The 21,720-nt window shown below is 54.3% G+C and overlaps 1 protein-coding gene across 1 annotated transcript in view; it reads right to left on the bottom strand.

Annotated features, from left to right (window-relative positions):
- Window positions 1–5,707: 5,707 nt before the first annotated feature.
- SEMA5A (semaphorin 5A) overlaps window positions 5,708–21,720 on the bottom strand; it is a 143,014-nt gene continuing 127,001 nt past the window's right edge. The window contains exons 17-22 of the mRNA XM_075540818.1: window positions 17,860–18,078; window positions 15,846–16,016; window positions 14,947–15,102; window positions 12,738–12,788; window positions 12,122–12,333; window positions 5,708–11,455 (exon numbers count right to left, since the gene is read on the bottom strand). Of these exons, the coding sequence (XP_075396933.1) occupies window positions 11,336–11,455; window positions 12,122–12,333; window positions 12,738–12,788; window positions 14,947–15,102; window positions 15,846–16,016; window positions 17,860–18,078 (929 nt within the window). The 3' untranslated portion in view covers window positions 5,708–11,335. The remainder of the gene's footprint in view (window positions 11,456–12,121; window positions 12,334–12,737; window positions 12,789–14,946; window positions 15,103–15,845; window positions 16,017–17,859; window positions 18,079–21,720) is intronic.

The raw sequence follows: 21,720 nt of genomic DNA on the forward strand, positions 1-21,720 counted from the left end.
TATATACAGCGTCTTGATATAAAGCTCTTTCTTGCACATGTATGAATGTCACTGGATTTGTTTCTCTAGTCAATCTGGCCTCACGCGGCTTGTTATGGTCTGGACAATCGAATGCCTTGGCATAGTCAATAAGACATAAGTAAACATCTTTCTGGTATTCTCTGCTTTCAACCAAGACCACCTGACATCAACAGTAATATCCCTTATTCCATGTCCTCCTCTAAATCCACCTGAACTTATAGTAGCCACCACCCATCAAGGTACCACTACAATCTGTTGAATGCGCTTCAGCAAAATGTGACTTTTGTGGTTTCAATGCTGTGTCCTCAAAGTTGTGCGCCCTGTTGGGTCACATTTCCTTGAGATGGATACAGATATGAATCTTTCGTGTGTTCCAAACATCCTGACATAGAGGGAGTGCCGCCAGTGCTTCATCAGCTTGCTGGAATATTTCTACAAGAGCCTTGCTCTGTTCTAACGCCTTCAAGGCCCCTCAGGGTTATTTGTTCTAAGAACAACAAAACCAAACCACCGTGATTGCAGGAACTGGTCTTTAAGCCTGGCATTGCTTGAATCCAATTGGCAGGTCAATCCACTTGTTGTCAGCCAACTTGATTCAAATAAACTTGTGTTTCATCAAATCACGTTCCATCTGTTTCCTCCTGTTCCTCCAGTTGACCCATTGTGCCCTCTGCCACTCTGGCCTCACGTTCAACTCCGCCATCCAGAGTGCCCCCCTCCGGAGACCTCCCTCAGTAGGTGTTAAGCTAGTCACCTCACTGAGGCTGTCTCCTCATGCTGAATGGCACATGCCTGGGTTACAGGCATTGTAGAGAAAAACCTCACGCCAACCCACAGAGAATTTTGCGAGATAACTAGAATTGTGTAGTACAATGCTTGCTGTCCTGGTGTGTATATTCTTTGGGCCTTGGCTACCCCAGCCCACACGGGGGCTGCCACCCCTCCCAGGAGCAGAAATTAGTCCCTGTGCCTGCTTTCTTGCCCAGGCCATCCTCAGCATATGGGGCAAAGCCACTTCCAGTCTTGCAGGTAGTCAGTGTAGGCTCCCTTTCAAAGCGCTGGGATGTGGAAAGGTAATTTCATGTGTGGTAGCTACATCATCTCATGTCAACTTGATAACTAAGTGCAGGGTGCAGGCTAGCCTGCCAATCAGCTCACGGCTTGATGATGCCTCCTTGTGGGCGTGGCCTTCTCAAGAGGATTTGGGAACTTCCTCTCTTTTCCCTGAAGACGGGCCACACATTCTCTGTTTTACCTTCCTGTTGACAAGCGATGTGGAGCCAGGCTGAGACTTGAGCGAGCCAGTGCTGAGATGCTTCCACCGCCAGTGGATCCACAAGACTTTCCACCCACTGCCTGTGATCCTCCTGCATTCGGCATTGCATGTCCTGCGTGAGTCCGAAGAGGAAATTATACATTGGTATTGGACATAAGAGCTAATATCAGTCTTATGGACTTGATCTGGACTGGGCTGGGATGTTTTCTCAATATACAATTACTCTTTGATAGAAAGCGTTCTCTCGTGTGCGTGTGTGGATTTGTTTCTCTAGTCTACCTGGACCGACACAAGAAGGCACTCTCGGCTCGTCCTGTACAGCATTCCAAGCTCTGGGCTTTGGCATGTTGCCGAGTTCCATTCTCAGACAGCAAAGATGCTGCCATGCCCCTCCCTCTAGCAAGCCGCTTTAGAAACAACACAGAACTAGGGCTGTGTGTTGAATCAAGCAGAAACTCCGTCCACATTGCCCTGAAGAAAGCATCACTTCTGACTTCGAAAGGAGCACAGCTGGAGGCCTGCACATCTACTGGGACTGGATTCGCTGTCACAGATCACGTCGCACACTGATTTGGAAACTGTCCGCAGTTCCGACACTGGTTGGGCTCTGCTGCCTCCTGGAAGACATGAATGGATCCCTAGGCCTTCAAGGGATCTTATCCCACCTTACTCCATCTTAGGGATCAAGGCTTTTGTAGGGTCTGCCACCAATTTTCCCTGATTTAGTTCACCTGCAGTCTAAAGTAATGCTTCCACTAGGTGCCATGGGTTACAAGTTGGGCTGCCAACTGCAAGGTTAGCAGTTCGAAACCACTAGCCAGACCTCTGAAGAAAGATGAGGCGTTCTGGACACATTTTCAGCTTTGCTATCCACAGGGGTAGCGCTGCTCTGCCCCGTAGAGTGGCTTTGAGTCATAATCGACTCGATAGCAATGAATTTGATTGGGTGTGATTATGTCAAACACTGCAGTAGACACTGTTCTATTCTTCGTCCTACCTGGATGTGACTACCTTGTTGACGTGATGAGGAAACAGAGGGCCAGGAAGAAATGTGAGGAAAGGACGCCACACAGAGAAATGTATTTGCTCTGTGATCGTTGGGTAATGTTTTGTCAATTAGACACTCCTGCCTAGGAGTAGAATCAGCCTGTCAATTATGTAGTAGTTTGATGACACTTTCTTGGGGGTGTGGCCTTTTGTATGAGAATGAGGGACTCTGGGAACTGCCTCTCTCTGCCAGTTACCCTTCCTCCTCACTGGGACTTTGTGTCTGTCTGCAGGGCGGGTCCATGTGGGCTTCCCAACACTGAGAGCTGTCGGTGCCCTGGCGTGCTTCCACCAAACCTGGACCCATGAAACTGTGCACCAACAGGTCTGAAACCCCCTGCTGTCCCTACGCCTTTCAGTATCTTGACCTACAGCTACGTGAGTCTGAAGAGGGTGCTGGCTAGCATTGGTCCTAGGGACTTGCGTTGGACTGGGCTGGGGCACCTTCTTGATGTAAAGTCACTTCTTATAAAATTCTTTCTTGTACATCGAGGCGTGTTCCTGGTTCATTTCTCTAGACCACCCAAACGGCTACACGCACACTTAAGCACTGCTGTGGTTCCTCAGCCTCCACTCCCCCTCCCCCCCGGCATTTTCAATGAGGCCCCGCCCTCTCTCACACCTCCACACGTATCCCTCTGAAGCTATTTATTTATTTAAAAAACAAACAACAGTATCACCTTCAAAGTGCTCTCCATTACACTTAATATATTTGTCAAATGTGCAAGTTCATTCTTGGAAATGTTTTTTTCCTTTCAAACTCATCTGTTTAGATGCCTGACAACACCACGCTCGTTATCTACTTGCCCTCTTCTACACCGCAAGTCGCTGTCCTTTCGTGCCCCTCTGCATGCACAGAAACAAAACGAAGTCACCTGGAGTCTGGCCAGGTGCACCAGGTGCGTAGGGCAAGAGAGGCATAATGTTTCTTGCCAAAATCTGGTGCACTGAGGTCGCTGTGGGAGCAGGTGCATTGTGGTGGCAAAACCAGTCTCCATCTGCCAAAACCCCAGGCCTTTTTTGGTCACACACTGTTACACAATCTTTTCAGAACCTCTAACTAGAAAGCTTGATTAACAGTCTGACCTGGTGGAATGAACGCCAAATGCACTACGAGACATTTTCAAACATTTGGGAAGTTGACAGACGTCCAGAACAAGGTTTGCATTCAACTGACAGTTCACCTTTTTTGAAATGAGAAAACCACTGGTACACTTGATTTTTTCCCTATAACGTTGGCCTTTTAATCTGTATTCACATCACAACAGTTCCTGCACCATTTTTCTTGAGCAGGAAATCAAATTTCACAGCTCCAAGCTGTTCTCTTAAATTACTCATCACAAAAAATGAGGTTCAAGCAAAACCACCTTTATGAAGAAATTCACTGTGACCAGAACACCTTCCCAGAGATGCCACTGAGTGCACTAACTCAGAGCGAGTTTCTCCATGCTCGCCTAGCGGGAAAAATGAGTACTACAAGAGTTCCACCCAGCAGAGGTATTTTTTGGGTGGCACCCCCTTGAATATTGCCAACACAGTAAAAATAGCTCGCTATTCACAGGAAAATTCATTTTCAAGAGTTATAAAAAAACAGGCATGTTAGGCTGGTGTGGCAGTTAGACTTTATGTCAACTTGCACTTGTGCAGGGTGGAGTCCAACTGTCCCTCGGGTCATAGTCTGGTGATGTGTCTTCAATGAGAGATCCTGGGGGCCTTTCCTCTCAGCTCCTTCACCTCCCTGCTTACTGGGTCTCTGTGTCTGCCTCCAGGGAAGCACCATGTGGGTCAGCTTGTGTGTTCTCTTGGCCCTGTGAGCTGCATTTTCCTCAGATCCACGAAGAATGGACACTCATTGACCCTCTTCATGTGGACTTTACTAGGGGGTGGGGGGAGTATTGCTGCTGCCCCATGCACCTCTAGGAGGTGTGAGGCCTGGCCACCAGGGTGTGCATGACTTCAGGGGTAGGGGAAACGAAGCACACAATAAGACATCTAGCAGGAGATGGGAAGTGGCCCAGAGCAATTCTCTGGCCGAGGAGAGGGATGCCAACCAAGAGTAAGAGAAAGCTGGGCGAGGACCAGCAGGGCCCTAGAATATTGATGTCTCTGTAACTCTCTACTGCATGGATACTGAACAGAGTAATGAGAGAAAAGCACCTTCAGACCCATGCTGTGTGTGGTTTTGTTACTAAGCCACAATAACCCTGTTAGGTACAGATATGATTGTATTATTGTTTGAAAATTATATATGGCTAAAGAGTTGTGTCAACTTGACAAGGGGTGGTCTGTGGGAGTTACATAATCTGTTGTCAATTTGAGACTATTAAAAGTGAAGGGGTGGGGTTTAGCCGGTCAATCAGGTAGCAGCTTGATGACCTCGTTTGGAGGCATTAATGAAATAAATAGCTTGTTGGAGGCAGGATGCAGGCTCATTCTCTGGGAGACATTACTGCTGACAAGACACAGCTACACTAGTGCACTGGAGCTAGAGGAGCCACGTAGAGACCCCTGCCAGTGCCGAGAGGTTTCTACCACCACTGGATCCACAAGACTTTCCACCCACTGGCCTGTGATCTTCCTCCATTTGGTGTCATTGTATGAGTTTTGTGAGTCTGAAGAGGAATTTATAGAGTGGTATCAGACATGTGGGTTAATATTGGACTTAAGGACTTGATCTGGACTGGGCTGAGATGTTTTCTCAATATACAATTGCTGTTTTATACGAAGCTCTTTCTTACACAGATAGAAGTGCCTATGAATTTCTCTAGTTAACCCAGAATAACACAATTGAATGACGCGAAGCCTGGCACTTGCTTGGTGGTGGTTCTCCGGGGCTGGGTATTCTCTAGCTGGCTGTGTTTGTGCTAGCTGGAATTCGACCCTCATTCTAGGAGAGCCTTATTTGATGCAACAGAGAAGAGCATATGGGGCGGTGAGGTGAGTACTATAGCTAAATGAATCAAGCTTCATCCTTACCTGCCTTACAATCTACCTGCCTCCTGATAAATGTAAAATTCAAGTGGCCTTCCTTTCCACGTGTTCCCAGTTGTACACATAACTGCATCTCAGAGTCGTTTAGGGAAACTAGCCATCATCACATGCCTGGCCCCCACACCACCGTCCGTGTATGAAGGCTGTCCAAGAGTGTGCTCCTGGCAACTACTGATGAGCTTTTAAGGCCCCCATGTCGTGTACAATGTGCAATTTCACCAAGGATGGTCCTCAACTTTATTTCCTCTGCGATTCTTTCAAGAGCTACAATCACTCTGACCACCATGATGCTCGGAGGTGACCGACCGTGTCTGCACGTTGGGGAGCTGGGGCTTCAGGGCCATGGAAAGAAACTCATTCTTAAATGGTCATCTTTATTTCAATGTTCACATACAACCCAATAAGACAATCTATTTACATAGAACAGAAGTACAAAAAATATAATACAATCTATACTGTACAGAATCAGGATTTTCATATTTTGCCCCTAAAAAGGTTAGCAGATAGAGATGGAGGGAAGCGGTGCAGCTGAAGAGCGAATCACTTAAAATTCTCAGGACCACTGTGCATTCACTGTGTGAAAAGGTGGCTAGGTGCGTTATAGAGACTGGTGAGAAAGCAAGAAGGGGGGGAGCACAGAGCTTTCATGCCTGTTCTAATGGTCACTTTGATCTCATGAATGAGTGTAAGCCTCATAGTTGTGGGTGGTTTCACCACTGCCCTTCTCTGAACTTCCAGAATCAGCCTCGGGGAACAGGAATCAGGGCTGCCACACCAAGGCCCAGAGTGGATTTTTAACACCAGTGCACCTGTCAGGGTGACAGACAGAAAGAACGAGGGCCTCTGGGAGTGCCCAGCAACATGTTTTGAATCTGGGTGACCAAGGAGGTGGAAGGACTAAGAGTGTACAGGGTGAACTTCATGACCAAGTGAGGAAACACCAGCAGCCCACAACACCCCAACACGGCACCATCAGCCCATCTGCTTACAGAGAGGATGAGAGAGGCCGTGCCTCCTTGGACAGAGAAGTCCACTGTTATTCACAGAGACTGCACCTTAAATTTGATTTTTAATGAGGAAGAAGGCAGTACCTTCCTGAAAATGACCAACGGCTATGGAGATTTTCAGTGAGAAAAGACAATCCCCAAGAAGTTTACTTTGTCCCATAAAACACTCACTGTCATGGAGGCCTATTCAATGCAAAACCTCTCCTGAGGGTTAAGGCTGTCAGTCTTCATGGTAGCAGACAGCTGTAGCTCTCTCAGCTGGTGGACTCAAACCACAGACCTCCTGCTTAGCAACTCAACGCACCCAACACCCATACCACCAGAGCTCCTTTATCACAAAGTTAGACAACAGCAAATTAAAAGAGAATGGAGACTCAGGCGCTCCGTGACACCTTCAGAAACTCCTCTAAGAGGTGGACTACATAAAGTTTGCTGTCCACTGTTGAGAAATATAATAGGCACTTCTCTGCAGAGGGCACCATTTCAGTGGTCAGGCGAGGTCAGGGGTGGGGCATGTCTGGCCCCCAGGCCATATCAAATCATCAATTGCACCTCACATCACACGCCTCACCAAGAAGCAGTTCCAGCCACCACTTTAGGGGTGAGTTAATAAAATCTTTGACCATAATAGAGCAGACTACTTTTTAAGTTGATAATTTTGTGTGGCCCACAAGTCATGTTAAAAATATCCAAATAGCTCTTGGCAGAATAAGGCTCCACACCCCTGATCTAGGTCACAGGTTCCCAAATCTCATTGGCCCACAGAAGAAAAATTACTCAGCTCTCCCCGGACAATTAAAGACGTCTGACCTCTAGCCCACAATCAAGATAGAGTGGTGGCTCTCTGCTCCTGAAGCCATTCTGGGCTGTCCCAGCACCCATCAGGGGGTGGTATAGCCCCCTTGGGGAAACACTGGCCAGGACACCAGATTCTACGTGTCCTCTCAGTGCAGAGGCTCAAGTCTTGGAAACAAGTAGCCAATTAACCAGAACATCGGTGACGTCAGTAGCCAAGCTGGAGAGTCATCTCCCTGTGGGCTGAGTGCTGGCGCTGACATCCAGGTGGCTCTCCCTGGCCACCTATTGTGTTACAGTTCTCGTGGCTTTGCCCAGGGGGCAGTGATGATACCTCTGAGTTCTGCAGACATCACACTGGATTCTTGTGACAGAGCAGACCCCAGAGTGCGTCTGAAGATGAGAACTCAGAGGGAAGCCAGTTTCTGGAAGGCCAAGCTGGGCGAGCCCAAGTCTGGAATGTGCCCTTCCCTTGACACTGGCGCCACATTCCAAGGATTCAACATGGCACCAGATGGCAACATGCCCTTTGGTGGAGTTGACCCCTGAGTGCAGAGTGGTGTGGTGGGTAGCAGTGGTTTCTTTGCCATCTACTCCAGCCTCTGCTTTAGGCTGGCACCAGTCACATCTGGGAATGACTGCTCATCTTGGACAAGGCACCGGCAGTGCCCAGGGAAGGGCAGCTCCCAACACTCTGCTCGGCGGCATGAGGTAAGAAAAGCAAGGAAATGGACCTTCCCTCCCCATCTAGATCCCCCGCCCGTGTCTCCGACATTTGACCTGTCTCCCTTTGTAAGTCTCAACAAAAGCAAACAAAACCCAAATGCACTGCCATCGAGTTCATGCCAACTGACTGTAACCCTACAGGGCAGGTTAGAATGCCCCCTGTGAGTGTCTGAGACTTACTTTTGCCACACGATACAGGGTTGCTGTTATCTGGGATCTGCGCTGCAGGGTTGTTATAAGCAAGGATCCACCAACTACCAGATTATACAGGGTCACTGTGAGCTGAGCTGGGATCTACTCTGCTTGGCAGGGTCGCCCCACTGAACACTACTCTGTAGCAAGCCCTGTGCTTTCCAGAGGGAAGATCTCCATTCTTGATGCTCCCATGACGTGCGTCAGCAATCTCAAGATGGACTCTATTGCCCTGGAAGAAAACCTGGTGGGGGGACATGGGAGTGTGTCATACAGCACGATGGGAGCCCAGGAACAGAGCCTGGCACAGCCACCAGAAATCCTCAGTGCTGGCCAACTTCCCCGGAAAAGCAGCCAGGATTTCAGCAGAGCGGGGTGCACCTGCTTCCTGTCTGGTGGCCTTGAAGCAGGTGAGCTGAGGCTTCGGCTCAAGGTTTAGAGAGTGAGGTGTGCTTGTTCCACCTTCCCACGGTCCCCTGTTCATCGGGTGTCCCCAGTTTCTCCTCTGCCATCACTCCACGGGCCACAGGCTCACCTGGCCACATGGACTGGTACTTCACCTCAAGGGCGTCTTCACGACAATCTCTGTCTGCAGTTCCACCAAACTCCCCCTGCCCCCCCCGCGCTCCCCCAGCGGGCCGTGCCCTGACATCAGGCCTGAGTCTGGTCTCTCACCCGGCTCCGCCACAGACTTTAGGACACAGCCCTAGGGGAGGAGGGCCAGTTGCCTTATGCAAAGTGTCAATGGAGCCATGTCATCAGAGTGATGGGCACTTTTAGAAGGGAATGACCATGCGTCTGGTGACTATTCCCAGATGCCCTTGGGTCCCCCAGGCTCCTGGCACACAAGCCAACTATGCTCCTCATCCTATCACCACCACTGGACGATCACACGTTGTGTCCCCAAGGTCCCTGCGCATGCCGTGTGAGCCAGTGCCCTGCAGAGTCCACAGGTGGCGGCGGCCAGCCCAGCCCAGAGCAACCCGAGCAATGCCGCGACCAGAGCCAGCCTCCCGTCCAACACCTGCCCCCAGTGGCCTCTGGTCTCCCTAGAGGATGAATGGCATGTGAGCCCAGCCCCTTAGGGGAAAAGACTTGGTGCCTCTTGAAAGTATTAGTCTCTGTTGTGCTTTCTGTATGACAAAAATGAACAACAACAATCAGGACAAGTGGAAGAACGTGTGTAGAGAGAAGGAAGTTCCACGAGAGAATGGACACCTGGTCTAACGTGCCGCGGAGGGAGCAGGCACCCTGGGGTGGGCAGGCGCCACCCATGTGCGTGGCTGGTGCCTCACACCACCAATGGCCGGGTGCTTTAACCATGGCACCCCCAGCGCCCCTCCCTCACAGCAGAGGCACCACGTGCTGTTAGGCGAATGTCCACAAAGACGGGCGGGCAACAAGAGCAGCCACAGGGGAGTTGCCCAGATGGACGTACGCTGCCCTGCCCTTCACAGAACCAGACAGGGGCAGGGGCGTTTGTCACTTCCCAGCGTGGACACAGGGTGTGTGTGCGTGTATGTGTGTGGCAGCCACTGCACAGAAAGGCAGGCCAGCCTGCTGGGATGTCACGTGCAGGGAGCTTATCATGGAGCCCAGGGAGGCTTTCGTGAAACAGGCACCTTCACCCATTTCTAAGGGGAAATAAAATCAGCTGGGGTAGGTGGGGTAGGGTGGGGCCAGAAGCAGCCAGAATGTGCTTCTCTGTTCAATCCTGGGTCAACTGGGGACCTGAGCATGCACTCAGGACTCTGAGCAGGACAGACACTGCAGATGGAACCTGAGCAGCCCCCACCCCACCCCGCCCCGAGGACCCCGGGCCATCGGCTCCATGTGGGGGATTTCCTACAGGCCACTGCAATTTTAGTGCTAAAACACGCGTTCCTGCGAATTTGGGTAGATAAGGCTTTTTTCTCTTTTTTTCCACTCACAAGGCTCATTTACAAAGCACAAGACTCTCCAAGTTTGTGGAGAGTTTCCCGATGTTGGCTAGGATGGAAGGAGCCCAGGCGCTATCTCCCCACTGTCTCAGGAGGCCAGGCAGGCAGCCTCCATCTCTGCTCTGGTCGGGAGCTCGGGGTCAGCTGTCTGTGAGGCACTGGGAGCACCTCCACGCTTGGCTGACTCTCGGCCACCAGTCCACCACCTGTCAGGTGCGCTCCACCAGGCGCCTGGTTCGTCTTTCTGAAACACTGAAACATTGGCTTCATCAGGAGCGATTCTCAGAGCCGTGGCTTCCTGCTGGGAAGCTCTCGGTCAGCCCCGGCATCTCAAAGGGGCTCTACAGCACACAGTCACCAGAGAGGGAGGAGATGAGTGGGGTGGCAGAAGGACCTGCGTGTTGAGGGCCACAGGAGGCTGTCCATGGCTTCCGACCCGACCTGGAAGGAGAATCCACTATCTGGTGCTTGGGCACCACTCCACACACAGCAGGAGACCACTGGGACCAGCGCCCCCCCACAGTGCTCAGGATGCCAGTGAGGGCCACACCCCGCCGCCACGTGGCTCCCCATCACAGCTCAGTTCTACAGGGAGGCGACAGTGTTGCGTAACGCTCCCCCAGCCCCAGCCGCCGTCCCCCGACTGCCTGGTGTCATCAGCCTTCTGGGTTTCTCGTGGGGGGCACGTGGTGGTGTGCAGTCGACTCAAATTCCAGATGGGCAGGAAGCGCACATTAGGTGGTTCAGAGATGGGCTCTTCTGGTCAGCGGGTGGCTGGGCCCCTGTTATGGAGGGGAGACCCGGGATGCAGCCTGGAGATGCCACTGGGAGTGTCTGTGTGCCAGTTCCAGCCAAGGGGACAGCTAGGGAGTCTCATGGGGCAAGGCCAGCCCTGCAGATGTCAGTCAGGCGGGGAACTGTGCCTTCCCAAGTCCAAACACACTCCATACTTCCGGAATTCCACAGCATCACTGAGGTGGAACCTTGGGGCCCAGGTGGGGTAGTTCTGTCCTCGCCTCAGCTGCCCTGGCCCTCCTGCAGGCTTCCTGTGGGACGGGTGGGTCCAAACGCCATGAACAAAGAGAAGCTCCTCGGCACTTCCTCTGAGGTGGGCAGCGCCCCGATGGAAAGGACCCAAGACAAATGGGGTGCTAGGGAGCCGGCTGCACAGAGAGGCTCACTGGGCACGGCCACTCATGCCTGGGACCCCGTGGGGCCCCTGGAAGCTCTGTGCCTGTGAAGAGTGGGCATGCTTGGGTGCGGGCGCTCATGGCTCGGGATCCCCCGTGCCTGAGGCACACGTGGCCGTGGGGAGTGGGGTCGGGGCAGCAGAGGAGACGTTAGTACTCGTCATGATTGTTCAGGTCTGTAAAGTAGGCATTGGAGTAGGTCTTCCCGGTGAGGTGGGGGTTGAAGTATTTGTTTCTCTCCTCAAGGATTAAGTTGTTTTTGTTGAATGCCTGAGAGGGAGGGAGAGAGAAGGGAGGGGTGGAGTGGTGGAAGGAAGGACGGAAGGACCCGGTCAGCAGAATTTCAGAAAGTGGGTATCACTGAGCTCTTGCCCGAGCCCCCGCTTCTCTGAGCCATGTGCTCTCCTCTCCCTCCCTGGATTCTCCGTCAAGCTGAGCACTTGACAGTGATTACTGATGATGGATGACAGTGTGCTGGGCAGGTCCCCACTTCTCCCACTCCATTTGGGAACTTTAGTGAGGAGTTTCCAAGAGAGGCTAGAAACCTCGGACCCTAACCTTCCCGTAGAGCAAACCCAGCTAGGGTCTTGCATGAGCCAAGCCTTCAGCCAGGACAGAGCACCGGCTCTCTGACCATGACCAGGAGAGTGGGCCTGGCTTCCTCCCCTGGGGGCTTCTTCTCTCTGGGTTCAGACAATACCCCTCACTCCCTCCGAGGCCGAGTGGACAGAGTCCAATGGCCCAATATTTCCCAGCATGCTCCCTGTTGCAGCCTCCTTTACTGACGTCTGTCTTTGACAGATGAAGTCAAGCCAACAAGGGCAGTGTACTCTGCGGGACCCCTTTTCTGGTCCCGCCCCTGTGAATGGCCCCCCAACAGTGAGCTCTGCCAAGAGCCTGGCAGCCCCTGGCTGCACCTTCCCGCTGGCCGCTCACCTTGATGGCTTCCACGGAGTCGTACTTGTCCAGCTTGTTGATGTGGTTGGTGATGCTAGTGTTGAGGGGCGCGGGTGAGACGGGGTGGACGACCGTGGCATCATGGGCCTGCTGCTGGCAGCGCTGGCAGTAGGTCAGGATGAGCAGGGTCAGCAGGCAGCCCAGGATGGAGCTGCTCAGCCCCACGGCGATCATGTGGAAGAGGTTGAACTCTGGGGAGAGAGAGCCGGGAGGGGTACCACACGGGAAGGGCAGAGGGGGGGAGACGGCAATCCTGAACCCCCTGGAATCCCAGCCTCCGGGGACTGCCCTTCAAACTCTGTGGCCACCGAGACCCACGCTCACATGGTGGGAGCCACATGTGTAATCGAAGGTTCGTGTCCATCATCACACATCCTCTGGACCTGACTCAAACCCGATCACACTAGCCAAGCAACTGAGAATCGAGGGGCAGTCCCTGGAGAGGGATGCAATGCTTGGTGTAGAGAGGCTGATGGAAGGGCAGCAGAGTGGGGTGGAGCTGACAACAGTTTGTGGATGGCACAGCACCGGGTGTGGGGTGGGCTTGGGGGCACCCAGCAACAGCAAGCTGAGCAAGTAAGGAGTTAGTACTCACCCGCACACCTCCTCCTCTCCTCCGCACTGCTGGATCGGGCCACAGACACTTCTGAGGGGAGAACACCAACCATGGTGAGGGCGTGCCTAAAGGGCCCTGTCCCCTACATGAGTGCATGCCTGTGGGCCCCTGGTCCCACCATGAGTGTGTGCCTGGGGAGCCCTGTCCCCACCACGAGTGTGTGCCTGCAGGGCCCTGTCCACACCATGAGTGCATGCCTGCAGGGCCCTGTCCACACCATGAGTGCATGCCTGCAGGGCTCTGTCCCCACCATGAGTGTGTGCCTGCAGGGCCCTGTCCACACCATGAGTGCATGCCTGCAGGGCCCTGTCCACACCATGAGTACATGCCTGCAGGACTCTGTCCCCACCATGAGTGCGTGCCTGCAGGGCCCTGTCCCCACCATGAGTGTGTGCCTGAGGGGCCCTGTCCCTACCATGAGTGTGTGCCTGCAGGGCCCTGTCCCCATCATGAGTGTGTGCCTGCAGGGCCCTGTCCCCACCATGAGTGTGTGCCTGTGGAGCCCTGTCCCCACCATGAGTGCGTGCCTGCAGGGCCCTGTCTCGAGAGATGGGGTACATGCCTGCATCTCCTCAAAAGTGTGTGAATTGAATTTTTAAGCAAGTTAAGTTTCCCGAGGGCTGAGGTGGTTTAAACTCTTAAGTGTGTGTCTGTGTCTTTGTGTGAGCCTGAGGTCTCTCTGGCCCAAACGCCCTTGCGTGGGAAGGGGTGAGATTCATGAACGCAGAACTGACAAGGTTACAGTCCATCCCCAGACTGAGCCCAGGCCACAGGCTCTAACCTAAGTCAGGCTACCTGAGAACTTTCTGCAGTCAGCCCAACTGTCCTCTGGGGAGCTGGTCAGCACTTGCCTGGTCTGTTTCTGCTCACAGCTTTGCTTGCCCCATGCCCTGAAGAGGGCTCTGAGCGCCCTCAGAATGCACTCAGAAGCCCACTCTGCTCCCCAGACACAAGCACAACCTACAAGGAAGGCAGTGGGGAGAGTGAGGCTCTGCTGTCAGAATGCACCAACCCAGGCATTCAAGCCCTGGGCGCTCTCCTCCGCACTCGCTGTCCATCACGCCACAGGGACAACAGGGACAGGCCAGGCACTCTTAGAGTGGCTCCAGGCCATACTCTGGACATGTTGTCAGAAGAAACCAGTCCCTGGAGGACATGGTGTTTGGTAAAGAGGAGGGGTGGAGAAGTAGAGGAAGCCCCCGAGAAGATGGATTGACACTGTAATTGAAACAACAGGCTCAAGCATAGGAACAATAGTGAGGAAGGTGCAGGCCTGGGAGATGTTCTGTTCTATTGTGCGTGGGGTTATGGGTCAGAACTGAATCACCAGCACTTCACCACATCATCAACCACAACAACATCATCAACAGTATTATCAAAGACATCAACAACATCAATGACATCAACAACATCATCAATGATATCAACATCATCAACGATATCAACATCAATGACATTAACATCATCAGTGACATCAACGACATCATCACAGACATCAATGACATCATCACAAACATCAACGACATCATCACAGCCATCAACAACATCAATGCCAACAACAACATCATCAATGACAACATCAACAACATCATCAACGACATGCACATCATCATCAACATGCAGCATTGGGGCATCTGCAGAGTCTGAGGCTAACCACTCTGAAAAGGCGCATTCCCACAAACAGACCAAAGCAGAGCGCATTCAGCCACAGTCGTGTGAACGCTGACCCAGGCTGTATTTGCTTTGGTGCATATGGCATCCCACTAAAGGGTACAGAGCATGCTGCCCACCGTGATTGTGAGATGGGAGAGAAACTGTCACTGACCCTTTTGCTCTGGGACCTCGTCCGTAGCAGGAGGACCCACCAACCTCAAACCAGGATAAGAAGAGTAAGGACCGGGCTGGGTTGAATAGGGTCCCGGTGGGCTAAGTCCTCCCTCTGTGCCTCAGTGTAACCTTATTTAGGCAGAAGATCTCTCCTTGAAGATATTTTGGTCAACGCGGGCACACTGGAGGATGGGGACCCAGATCCTAACCCCATCTGAGGGGTGCGTTAAGGATGAGAAGGGCAGTCACAGAATCGGAGCTGCCACGGTGAAGACAGGAGAGTGGGCTGCTGGTGGGGCACAGCAGTAAGCGGTCCCTCTGCCCCCCAGGAGCCCCTAGTGAGGACACATGTCGTGCTCACCTGGAAGGAGGTTGGCGTCGGAGGCGCAAGGGCGGCTCTCGGAAGAGTTGCCGGAGCAGGAGCTGCCAATGGGGAAGAGGAGGACGCACTGGCGGCTCCGGATCTGGGTCCCTGATGCGTCGCACATGGACCAGGGCGACCACGTGGACCAGCTCTCTGTCAGAGCACAAGAGGGAGGGGGTTGGGACAGCAAGACCACTCAGCCTAGAACCCTGGGCGGGGCATGGTCACCCAAGTCCACTCCACCCTGTGGGCTAGGCTGAGCTGGGCTGGGTGACTGCAGAAATTGGAGCCATGGTGGAGCAGCACCTGAAGGAGACCACACCCTGGGAGCCAGTGATTGAAGATGCCCCCCTGCTCCTACACCCAACAAGCTGAGTCCTAGAATAGCCTCGCTTGTTACGTTAATGCCCCCACCCCACACACACAGCATAGGGTGAGCCCTGAACCCAGTCTCTCCTACTGGTGCTGGAAGGGAGGCCCAGACTCCCATGTCCACAGACAGAGCTGCATGCATGGGCCCGGGCAGAGCTGCTAGGAGGACCACACCCCAGAATTGGCCAGAATGTGCATGTCTGTCTCCTGCGCTCAGAGAATCAAGCTCAGCACTCGGGCTCTGGGCAGCCAGGCAGCTCTGTTCTCCGGCAGCATCTCAACCTGGAGGCCCCTCACAGGAAGGCAGGAGGGTGGAGGTGGGGGAGAGTTTGGGGGTGGCCTACACTAACTAGGCAGGGGTTGGATGGGGTACTGGCTGCGCTCATGGGGCAGTGGGGCATCTGGGGGCTGCTCCACTCACCTGGGTAGCAGAGCATCTGGGGCCTCCCCCCTCATGGGGCAGCAAAACACCTGGGGTCACCCCCCTCACGGGGCAGTGGAGGACCTGTGGCGCCCCCACTTACCGGGGCAGGGCTGGGTGCTGCAGAGAGCCTCCTCCGTGTGCAGCCCCAGGCAGATGTCTCCCCCGTAGGCTGGTGCTGGGTTTGAGCAGGAACGCGTCCGCATGTAGTGTCCACCTCCACACGTCGCTGAGCACTTGGACCAGGGGGACCAGCAGGACCACATGCCATCCACTGGGGATGGGACACAGAGTCACCCAGCTTCAGTGACAGTCACACCCTCTCAGACCCCAGGGTGAGGTGACCACACACAGCCACCTGGCTGCAAAGCCAGGGAGGGAGGGAGGGAATGGCTGCAGGCGTGACCAGGTGGGATTGTGACCGTGTCATGTGGGTGCCTCTGAGCCCCAAGAAACCTCTGCTAGCTCTTCCCTGGGTGGCTGCAGTCTGGGGTCCTCAGAGCCGGACAAAGCACCCCAGAATCTGACAGGGCGAGGAGGAGGGAGGCGGGGAGCTAACGGAGTCAATGACGACACAAGTGAGCCAAAGGAGACCCTCAGGGGTGACTGACGGAGGTGAGACCGTCTTCCCTCGGGCAGATCTCATGCCCACTGTGCTGCTTCAGGCTCATTTTAATTTCTGCACACGAGGGGGCAGGCCTTAATGACAAGTGTCTACACTGCAAGTTGTCTATGATGGAAACTGGACGGCAGAGAAGTTGATTTCCAGGAAAGAGTGTTCGCATGCGGTAAAAATAGCTGGGGGGTGACTGGGTTTTCTCAGGCAAGGGCTGGGCGCCAAAGACCTCCCGCCACCCCTCCGGCCCCTGCTGCCTTCCAGCCTGAGTCAGGGCTGCGGAATGCCCTAGAAGCCAGGACGACAGACTGACATCTGCAACCTCTCCTGGGAACTCCCCATCATCACAAGTGGGAAGTGGGACTGACCGCTCCCCACAATCCCTGCGCTTGACCCAAAAGGAGGTCAGAGCTCAGTCCCGGTGCTGCACCCCCACAGCACTCAGGACAGAGTGCAGTGAGCTGGGGCCATCGAGCATCCCACAGGCTCCCTGAGACGGGCTATGGCCCTGTCCTGGGGGCAGGCAGCATCCCTGCCTCTGGGAGCACTGTGCGAGCACTGGGATCTGTCTGCAGTCAGGAGGGAGGAGGGAGGAGGAGGGGCCTGTCATTCCCATGGCCCCTCCTTGCTCCCATTTATAGCCTGGACCCCAATGCACTGATGGTGCTCCATGTGGGGAAACTCCGTTCTCCCTAGGGGGCTATGGGAAAGAGCTGGCTCTCTGACCTCTCCCAGCCCCTCAGCATCAGCTTGGCCAGGAAGGCTGGGTGCTCAGATAAGGGGGTTGGGTGGTGTCCCTTGAGGTTGAAGGAATTCAGCAGAGGCATCCCAGGGGAAATCTTGGCCACAAAACTGGGCACTGTGTATTTTCAATGTCATACCCACACTTATTTACCCATCCTTCCTACCAACTCTCTCTCCATGAGAGAGTCTGCCCATCCACACAGCCTTCCACCCATCTCTCCATCAGCACCAGCCACCCTTCCCCGACCTACATTCTTCCCTTTGCCCATCCATAGATGCATCCATCCGTCCGTCTGTTCATTCTTCCTTCCTTCCTTCCCTCCACTGATCCAAACATGTGTCCATCTACACATTCTTCTACCCACCTCTCCGTCCACCACCAGCCATCCTTCTCTGACCACCATACTTCCTTCTCTGTCCATCTATCCACCCACCAACTCATTCTTCCTTCCTTCCTTCCTTCCATCCATTGATCCACAAATCTGTCTGTCTACACATTCTTCTACCCACCTCTCTGTCCACCATCAGCCATCCTTCCCTGACCACCATACTTCCTTCTCTCTATCCATCCATCCATCCATCCATCCATCCATCCATCCATCCATCCATCCATCCACCCTTTCATCCTTCTACCCATCCACACACTCATCATCCATTCACCTACCCACTCTTCCTTCTGTCTGCCCACCATCTATGCATCCATTGATGGATGTGTCTGTCTGTCTGCAGACGTGCCCCTTCTTCACCTCACGCTCACCTGGGCAGGGAAGCACGTTGCATTCCTGGTACTCCAGGGCCGGGCCAAGGCAGGGCAGCCCCCCATACTTGGGCTCGGGGTTGTTGCACACCCGCTTCCGGCTGCGGATGCCACGGCTGCAGTCGCGGCTGCACTGGGACCAGGACGTCCAGGCCGACCAGGCACCGTTGACCATGTGGGCTGGGTACCTGCCCGCTCGCAGGAAGTCCCCAGAGAGGCCTGGGCAGAGGAGGAGACCCCGTTAGGAGCTGGACCCTTGTTCCCACCACCGCTCAGCCAGCGAGCGCATACTGGGTTTCAGAGGGATCACTCGAGCAGTTCTCTCTGCTGTCGCCTTGAAGCAGGTGCAGACGTGGCTGAGGTGCCCCAACCATGTCCTCCATGGACAGCTCCTTGCAGATACACCCTGACGTCACCAGCACCCAGGATGCTACAACCCGCACACCGAAGCTCTGACGTGGCCTCAACCTGAGCGGCTCTCGTTGGGGGTTGAGTGGAGCCCTCTAGATGGCAGCGGTCTGGTCCTTTGGATGGTCTACACTGCCACGCTGAGTCCCCACCTGGTGAGGACACAGCCTGCAAGCCAAGAGGTGGGGCTTCAGATCCACTTAGAGGCGTCCAGGAAGGGAGGGGCTTCCGCGAGAACCCTGACAGTCATGGTCTCCCTGACAGGTGTGGGGCGCCTCGTGTGGGGGGGGACTCGCGGTGGTCTGCTTGGACTATCGACGGCTGGGCCACTGCCCAGGGCTCCCCGAGGAAGCTCAGCGCACATGTGTGCAGGACACCCCCCCCCCCCCCCGTCAGGAACTGGCATGCGAGTAGAACCAGCTGGGGAGGGTGTCTCCTTGGCAGACTGTAGAACCAGCTCTGAGGTTGTCCTGCGGACTAGCTGTTCCTGGGATCAACTGTTCCCCACCCCACTCTGTTAATTTAGTTAATTAGCCACAGAGGTCATGCACACTTTAGCAAAAAACACCACCCCGCTAATTTATGCCCAAGTCCTCATCTGCGGTGCCAGAGAACGTGCTTGGATATAAGGCCCCGGAAGACGTTAACAGGTTTAGGCGACGTCGGAGCCTCCCTGGAAGGAAGTGCCCCCGGGGGTGCCTGGCTGCTGACCGGATACCTGGAGGTTCAGGCCCACCAGGAGATCTTCTCTTCTAGAAGCTGGCCTCTGTGAGTCTGGTCTCTGACCCCCACGGGTTGTCTGACAGAGACTGCAGACAAGCCCAGTGGCTGGTGGCCTTCGAGGCAGACACAGCCACAGCAGAGGGATGATGGAAGATGAAGTAGCTGCCAGCCCAGAGTCGCTGCCCACCAGCAGATGCCAGGGTCCTCCTGCGGTGTCACAAGAAGGAGCAGGACCCCGCCCACATCCAGATGGTGGATGCCTGCCCTTCGGGACTGGAGACCAAGCCTTGCTGTCGTCTGAAGCCACCCTCTTGGGGACCCGCTTCAGCAGTCTGATGACATCAGTCTGCCTCCAGGACTTAAACTCCCCCAGAGAAGCGCACTACTCAAAGTCCACTCTCTTCACTGTTTCTCCACAAACTGCCGAAGCCACCTCCTGTGATCAGGCATGGTGACGTGGCCCAGGCACAGCGACGTGAGTGTGTCAGAGCTGTTGGCGGTGGTGGACATGCCAGGAGCCGAATCCAAGCCCCGCTTTGCTGTCTGCGGAGCAGCCCCAGCTGAAATCCCACTTCTGAGTCCGTGAGGATGCACTGGGCTGTGGCCATCCCAGGAGGACATCCGCATGTGTCTGCGTCGGGTTCTGTAAGGAGGACGCTGCCTTCTCCCAGTGTCCGTGCCAGCCGCGTGCACGGTGTGCAGATCAGAAAAGGTGCCAGCAGGCATGCAGGGAGCTCAGGTCCTCGTCGGCACAGCCACAAGTCAGCCGGAGGGCACGCAGGGAGCACACCGTCCCCGGTGAGGGCCCTGCCCGACCGTGTCCCCAGAGGGGCAGGGCTCCCGCGCTGCCTTGCTTTTCCATAGGAGGGCCCCCATCCGATGACCCAGAAGGAGACGGTGGTGGTGACAAAGCACCTGCTGCGAGTTCGTTCAATCATTTCACATGTACGTCACATCAGTGCGGGGCATTAAAGACGGCAGTGCCCTGCTCTAAATGACAGCATCTCCCCACATTCTGGGGCCAATCCCCTCTCAGTACCAGGCTCCAGAAAGGGCGCCTCTCTCTGCTGCCTCTCCCTGCCCCCTCTCCAGGGTCTGCCCTGCAGACCCCAGAGCAGCCTCACTCTGGCTGGCTGGCGTCTGAAGCTGACAGCTCAGCAAGGTCTGACACAACTGGTCATTTCCTGATTCTTACAACCAAAAGCGTGCTGGAAGTTCTCTGTTCCAGTGTTAAAAGAGTTGGGAAAATATAAAAACTGTCAGAGAAAATATCTGAACTAGGAAACAAGCAAGCAAACAAAGCCAATCTTAAATCCTCTTCAGTGCAGTTCCTCAAGGCCCAGCGTTCCCAGATGAGGTTCCCTGCTAGCCACTGCGTATCTGAGATGCTTCCTCTGTGATGGGCCTCTTCACCAGGCAAAGGTGGCTCCCCGAGCCCCAGAGAAGGGCGGTCCACCGGGAGGGGGCTTTCCGATGGTAAATTCCAGGGAAAGGCCGACTTCAGGCTCCGCAGACTGAATGGAGAGGAACTACAGAGAGCAGATTATGTAACCTTTTAAAAGGCTTTAAAATGAACACTTACACATTGGGTGAAAAACAAAGGGGATACCTCACTCAGATACTGAAGCAAACCCCACAGCGTTCAGGATTAAAGACTTCTGAATTCAGGCCACACAGAGAATTTCTCCTCTCCTTGAGTTCCAAAGACCTGGAACTTCTACTCTGGGGGATTTCTCCCAAGTCCTTAAACACACGAGAACAACACAAACACCTCACTGTCATGAGTCCAGGCCAATTCTCAGGGAGTCTGTGGGACAGGGGACAGCCCCTGTGAGCGTCCAAACCAGAACTCTTTATGGGAACAGAAAGCAGCCTCCTGCTCCCAAGGAGCAGGTGGTGGTTTTGAACTGCTGACCTCATGGTTAGTGTCCCAACTTGTAACCACTGTGCCACCAGGACTCTGCCAAGGCCTTAAGGCATGGTTTGGTTTTCCACCCAGCCCCTCTCTGCGTTTTCTCTGTTCTTCAAACTGGCACATGTCTAGTGACCTCTCCCAAGGCCCCAGAAGGTCTGGTGGTGCAGCGGTGAGTGCTCAGTGGAGACGTTGCTGTCATTCCCGGGTCATCGAGTCGGCTCCAAGCACGGCCACCTCGTGCACAAGGGAACAAAACACTGGCCGGTCCTCCACCACCTCCCCACGGTCCCTGTGCCTGAGTCCATCGTGGCAGCCAGTGTCAATGCATCTGGTTGAGGGCCTTCCTCTTTTTGCTGCCCCTCTGCTCTACCAAGCAAGATGTCCTCCAGGGCCTGGTCTCTCCTGACCAGCTGTCCACAGTCTGGGAGAGGACGTCTCGCCTCCTCGCTCTGAGCCCTCTGGCTCTGCTTCTTCACAGACCGATGGGCTTGTCCTTGGAGCAGTCCGCGGTACTGTCAACCTTCTCCCCCAGTGCCATGATTCCTGCACCATCCTCACCATGTTTGATCTTCTCTGTCCACTGTCCAACTTTCACATGCGTACGATGTAGTGGGAAGTACTGTTGTACTGTTGCCAACTTTCACATGCGTACGATGCAGTGGGAAGTACTGTTGTACTGTTGTCAACTTTCACATGTGTACGATGCAGTGGGAAGTACTGTTGTACTGTTGTCAACTTTCACATGTGTACGATGCAGTGGGAAGTACTGTTGTACTGTTGCCAACTTTCACATGCGTACGATGCAGTGGGAAGTA

Source organism: Tenrec ecaudatus, chromosome 2 (genome assembly GCF_050624435.1).
Source record: "Tenrec ecaudatus isolate mTenEca1 chromosome 2, mTenEca1.hap1, whole genome shotgun sequence".
Classification (NCBI taxonomy): domain Eukaryota; kingdom Metazoa; phylum Chordata; class Mammalia; order Afrosoricida; family Tenrecidae; genus Tenrec; species Tenrec ecaudatus.